The following is a 6051-nucleotide window of genomic DNA, read 5'->3' on the forward strand; positions in this document are numbered from 1 at the left end:
TTAGCCGGGCTCGCAGGCAGCACTCCTGCCTATCCTGCCGCTCGCGCAACTGCCCACCACACCCTCACCTCTCCCTCGTCGTCACGAGTGTCAGCACCGGTCTCAGCGACGGTGACATCATCTCCGAAACCGTCGCCGTCACCGTAGATGTCACCGTCGCCGTCGCCGTCGCCGCCGCCCATCTCCGTGTCCCCATCCGTCGCCGCCGACGGTGCCGCTGCCGCCGCTGCCGCAGACGGTGCTACTGCTGTGGTCTTCACGCCGCTGGAGCCTCCGGCAACCTTGGTGGCGGTAGCGGCGGTGCCGCCGACGCCGCCAGCGGCGGCCGCATCCGCCGTCGCGTGCGGCGGCGGGGGCGCCAACCCCTCTTCATCCTCTTCTGCCTCAACCTCCGCCTCCACATCCGCTTCGTCCTCATCCACCGCCAAGTCAATCTCTGCATCTTCCTCATCTGCGTCATCCGCCGCCAACTCCTCCTCCATCTCCGCCGCCAGCGCGACCGCCTCCTCCTCATCGTCCAAGAGCTCCAAGTCATCGTACGCGGCCGCGCCGCGGCCCCGGCCCCGACCGCGACCCCGACCGCCACCACCGCCACCGCCGGCGGAGACGCCGGCGCCGCGGCCGCGCCCGCGGCCACGACCCCGGCCACGGCCACGGCCGCGGCCACGAGGCGCCGTGACGGCGCCGCCGCGGCCGCCACTGCCAGCGGCGACCGTAGCGGCGGCGCTGCGGCCGCGACCCCGCCCCCGACCACGGCCAGGCACTCCAGGCACCTTCCGCTCTGCCAGAATCCCTGTCGTGGCAGAGTATTATTGGACCAACCCGACTTGACACCCAAATGACGTGACCCTGAAGATACAACGCCCCTAAAGGTCCCTTCCAGTTTCCCCCTGTTGCCCCTAAGTATAAAATCTTACAGCTCCCTTACTCCCTTACTCGCCTCCGCTGCTCCCTGCACCCCACAACCCTGTCCACACCTCACCTCACCTACACCTCACGAGTTGATTGCCATCCCACAGCATGCGGCCGTCGTACCTGCCGTACCTGAGCCGCCGCGTCACCCGCCTTACATCGGCCCCCCCGCAAAACCCAACTCTCTTCCCCTTTCGACACTGGACACGCACCCCGACTCTCCTGTCCTCCTCCTCCTCCTCCTCCTCATCATCATCGTCAACATCACCCCATGGTGGGACCATCCCCACGTTCAAGACAAAAGCAATGGCGCTTCAAGTACCTGTGCGCGCGGGCTTCTTGGCGTTCAATCGTTTCGCCTCCTCCATCTGCTCGTAAGTGTATCGAAGCCAGTCGGGGACCTGCGGTCATGTCGTATAAGTAGGCCGGAAAACAGGGGACCGCAACACCCCCGGGGAGGGGGGGGCATTGGCGGCGGCGGATGGTGAAGCGGGGAGGGAAGAAGGGGGAAGACGAACCACACATAAGGGGTAGACGGAAACTGAGGGAATAGGCGGATACTGGCCAGGCGGCACGGGAAGGGAGGGGGATACCACGAAGAAGGACAAGCGATTGACGAAAAGAAAAAAACAAAGACGGATATTCCAAAGAATCTAGACAAATAATAATGTAGGACAATGTGTAAAAAGAGGGAGGGCGGAAGTCATCACATGAAGCGAGCGAGGCGCGAATCACCGGGCTGGCTGCATGACCAACAGAGCCGCAGCGGGGCCCCACCGGCTTCCCTCCCTCCCCCCTCCCCCCCACCTCTCCCTGTCTCCTCCCTCCCTGTCGCTCTCACAGGCGGGCCATCCCCCCCCACACACACACCATGAGGGCACTCGCCGGTGCCTCCACCCAGCCCAAAGCGGGGTCCTCATCCAGACGATTGAACAAATCCAGTTCCTGGGACGGACACGGGGCCGGGTGGGGGGGAATGGTGGGTGGGGGAGGAATGGTGGGGGAGGAATGGTGGGGGGAAAGCGGACGGGCAGGAAAGGGGGATTGAGGCTGGTGGGTGGGCGGGACGCGAAGAGACTGGTTAGGAAAGGACAGGTCGGCGCCGTACGAAACAGGGGAACAGCACAATCGAGTTAAGCAATCAAGAAGCAAGACAAGCGAACGAGCCCGGGAGGAGGGGGCGGCGGCGGCGACGGCGGCGGGAAAGAAGTGGCGTTGCACGACGTGCAGCCCCACCCCACCCCACCCCACCCCACCCCATCCCGCATATCCACGAGCACACCTCGGGCGTGCGAGCAATGGCCTCATTCAGTTGTTGGTTGGTTTGAACCTCCGTGGGAGCCACCTTGAGCCGCTCAGCGTCCTGCAGGAACGTACGACAAAACACAATTAGCACAAACAATCACCAGCACACAGCAACGCTTCTTTACCTCTTTCCCTTTCCCCCCTTATTGCATTTTACCCCTTCTTTACCCCCCCATCATCACACACACACACACACACACACACACACAAGAGAGAGAGAGAGAGAGACGTCACACCTGCAGCAGTGCCTCCAAATTGGCCCTCCGCTCTTCCATGCTGGTGGTCTGATCGAAGCGACCCGCGTCAATAATCTCGTTGGCCATGTCGTTCTTCTTCTTCTGAATGATGTTGCGAACCATAGACTCGACGCTCTCCACGTACTTGCGCTCCGAGGCGGGTGGCAGCTCGCCGTAAGGACCCACCTGCCACCACCGGAACACAAAACACCATCAGGGGGCGGGGGCGGGGGCGGGGGCGGGGGCGGGGGCGGGGGGCCAAAACACAACACGTAGTCACCCAACCACACAACCCCAAGGAGTCACCCCAAGGCATCACCACGTTAATGTTGGTTACTTTCGGTTGGTTGGTTAGTTGGTTGTGAAGGTGGGGTGGAGCAAGACAGGGGAGCGTGAGGGGGGGACCCCCAGCTCGACGTTCGGTGTGTGGGGGGGAAAGAGTGGGGAGAGGAAGAGGAGAAAGGGGAGGCACACACCTGAGGGGTGAGTTGGTTGTTCAGTTCTTAATGGTGTTAGTCAGTTACGCTCATACACGCGCACACATACGTACATACACATACACACGCGCGCACACTCACCACTGCCACCGCCTCGCAGCCACCTCCGCCGCCTCCGTCCGCGCCGCCGGTCCCATCCCCCTGCTGCTGCTGCTGCTGCTGGCGCGGCTGTAGCTCTGACGGCAGAGGTCTCCCCGTAATCTGAGCCATGGCATGTAGCATGTAGTCGGCCTCGTCCGCCACTGCCTCAAAATGAACCACCCGAACCTCCTTCGTCTGGCCGATGCGGTGGGAGCGCGCGATGGCCTGCTCCTCGTTCTTAGGGTTGGGGTCGGGGTCATAGATGATGACCGTGTCGGAAGTCTGCAGTGTACGGCAGGGTGTACGGCAAAGTGTACGGTGAAAGGTGTACTGCAGCGGGCTGGCAAGACATCTTGTACATTTTACAACATGTCCTCCCTTCCCCCTTTCTTTCTATATCCGGGCCATCAGCCAACGACGCCATCATTGCCCGTGCAACATCGGCACCCCCCCCCAAACACTTCGCCCCCAACCACTCCTCCCTAGATTGCCCGGGCCGCCGTACATCGTACGCCGTACGCGTACGGCATAACGGGAGTTACAAGGAAGCAACGAAGGATTGCCCTCCGCACCCCGTACCTGCAAGTTGAGTCCTCGTCCAGCCGCTCGGATGGACAACAAAAAGATGAAGATGTCGCTGTCGGGTCGGTTGAAGTCGCGAATGGCGTCCTCGCGAATCTCCAGCGGCGTGGAGCCATCGATGCGCCTGACAGCAACACAGCAAGACAGACACCAGAAGTTCAACCAACCCCACCACACACACACAGCCATCATCAGTACTCCAAAACCCACCACCACCACTACACACCACAGCATGGTTGCGCATATGTGGGAACGAGTGCGGGTGTGGGTGAGATATGCCCCGTGAGTGCGTATGAAGGTGGTGGGCGTGTGGGGTGATGGCGCCATGCTGGCGGCTGGGATATGGGTGGCCATTTGGGGGACTGTGCCAGGGCAGGGCAGCCAGGGCCGCCAGCCAGCCAGGCAGGGAGGGAGGGAGGGAGGAGGGAGAGGGACTCCCCGGCGCGACCGTCGGCCTAACCCACATCCCCCCCCCCCCGCCCCCCGCTCCGCGCGCGCAATCGATGCGGTGCGATGATGCAATACTACCTGAACAGCATTCTGCGGCCGTTAGGCAGCTGCCGCCACATGAGGTACACCTCCATGAGGTCCAGGAACTTGGTCATTGTGGAGAACAGCAGCACCCGGTGGCCGCTGTAGAAGAACTTGACCAGCAGCCGGTCCAGAACCATCATCTTGCCGCACTGAGTCAGGACCTGAGAGGCGGGAAGTGTGTATGTGCGGGTGACGGGTGTGTGGGTGTGTGTGTGTTTTGAAAGCGATCTGGACATGTATGTATGTATGTATGTATGTATGTATGTATGTATGTATGTATGTATGTATGTATGTATGTATGTCTGTCTGTCTGTCTGTCTGTCTGTCTGTCTGTCTGTCTGTCTGTCTGTCTGTCTGTCTGTCTGTCTGTCTGTCTGTCTGTCTATCTATCAATCTATCTGTCTGTCTGTCTGTCTGCCTCTGTGTTAACCTGATCTGAGATGTGCCCCGTGCGTGTGTGTGTATGTGTGTGTAATGATCTTCGGAGCCGCGATGAGGGAAATGCCGATGATGGAGGTGGTACACAAGGTTTTGACTTCATATGCCGCACACACGCATGCAGATGAAACACACGAAACATACGCACCTCGGGCCCTCCCCCCCACGCCTCGTCCATGCGGTAGGAAATGAGCGGGTGGTTGCACACCTTGCGCAGCTCAGTGCCGCGGTTAGTGAGCGGAGTCCAGTCTTGGTTTTTCTGGCGGGAGAGAGGGAAAAGGAGGGCGGGGGGGAGGAAGGGTAAGACGAACCACTGGCGCCCCATTTTGGAAATGGAGCCGAGATACCAAAGACGGGTAGTTCAGGAGAAGATAAATGCTGCAGGGAAATCTTACTGTGACCAAAGATGAAAGGGCAAGGAAAAAAGGGGGGAAAGACGAGCCACGAACGAGTGAAGTGAGGAAAAAAAAGGGGGGACGCAACGTCAAGACTCTGGAGAGGTGGTGAGGGGGGCGGTGCGGGGGGCGGTCGTAGTACTAGTCCACCTAGGCCCTTGTGGTCGCCACCCCGTCTAACGGCCACCATGCTTTTGCCACGTTGCATGTGCGTGCGCGCGACTTTCCCAATGTATGCCCGTATGTTCGTCTGTGTCCTCTTTTCCATTTCTCTCCCTCTCACCTTGAGCCGCAGTGGATGGTCCGGATGGAGGCGAATGGTGCTGCTGGCCTTGATCCAGTTGTAACACGCGGCCTGCGTGTGTTTGTAAGTATGTGTATGTGTATGTACGTATGTATTTGGGCATGCATTCGTGTGTGTTTGCGTGTGCCGAGGGGAAAAGGGAGGGCCATGGTTGAAAGGCGCTTTCGATTGGAAGCGGGAGAAAGAGAGGGGTAAAGAGAGGGAGAGGCGGGCAGTAAGAGAGGCGGGGAGAGAGGCGGGGAGAGAGGGAGAGAAAGGGGGGATATGGGGACGGAGTACGGCCCCCGGGTTTCTCACGGTCCTGAGGCAGAGAGCGAGCAAGGCAGCGAAATGGGGGGGGTCAGGCGGGGAATACGCGGTGGGATGCAAGGGCCGAAACCTGGGCTTGTACCCGTGCCTGGATGTACGGCACTTGCCTGGTACGGCGTCATAGCCGCCTTGACAACAACCGGCACCTTGGGCGGCAGCTTGCCCTCCACGTCAGCAACCTGGAAGAGGAAAGCACGAAAATAAGTGTACGGCATCCTTTGTACGGCAGAGGACGGCAGCGGTCACCGGCCTGGCGTGTGATTAGCTCAGATGCTAATGTCGAGAGAACATTGCCCCACTGCACCACCCCCCCCGCGCGTATCAACCTGTCGCACCTCAGACGAGCAGCACCCCACCTTACCACACCTCACCTCACCACACCATAGCGGACCATCGTAGCGCCCGCAGTCAAGCAATTACAACGCATTTCAGATCACATTCTCCACCCCGCCCCGCCC

The 6051-nt window shown here is 60.5% G+C and overlaps 1 protein-coding gene across 1 annotated transcript in view; it reads right to left on the minus strand.

The window, feature by feature from the left end:
- VOLCADRAFT_91908 (uncharacterized protein) overlaps nucleotides 1-6051 on the minus strand; it is a gene marked incomplete at both ends in the record, with an annotated part of 17419 nt that overhangs the window by 1391 nt on the left and 9977 nt on the right. The window contains 11 exons of the mRNA XM_002951386.1: nucleotides 282-793; nucleotides 1235-1313; nucleotides 1783-1857; nucleotides 2195-2275; nucleotides 2454-2639; nucleotides 3035-3313; nucleotides 3611-3737; nucleotides 4142-4308; nucleotides 4734-4844; nucleotides 5264-5335; nucleotides 5740-5772. Coding sequence (XP_002951432.1) covers nucleotides 282-793; nucleotides 1235-1313; nucleotides 1783-1857; nucleotides 2195-2275; nucleotides 2454-2639; nucleotides 3035-3313; nucleotides 3611-3737; nucleotides 4142-4308; nucleotides 4734-4844; nucleotides 5264-5335; nucleotides 5740-5772 — 1722 coding nt within the window. The remainder of the gene's footprint in view (nucleotides 1-281; nucleotides 794-1234; nucleotides 1314-1782; nucleotides 1858-2194; nucleotides 2276-2453; nucleotides 2640-3034; nucleotides 3314-3610; nucleotides 3738-4141; nucleotides 4309-4733; nucleotides 4845-5263; nucleotides 5336-5739; nucleotides 5773-6051) is intronic.

The sequence above is a fragment of the Volvox carteri genome (assembly GCF_000143455.1).
Source record: "Volvox carteri f. nagariensis unplaced genomic scaffold VOLCAscaffold_23, whole genome shotgun sequence".
In the NCBI taxonomy this organism is placed as follows: domain Eukaryota; kingdom Viridiplantae; phylum Chlorophyta; class Chlorophyceae; order Chlamydomonadales; family Volvocaceae; genus Volvox; species Volvox carteri.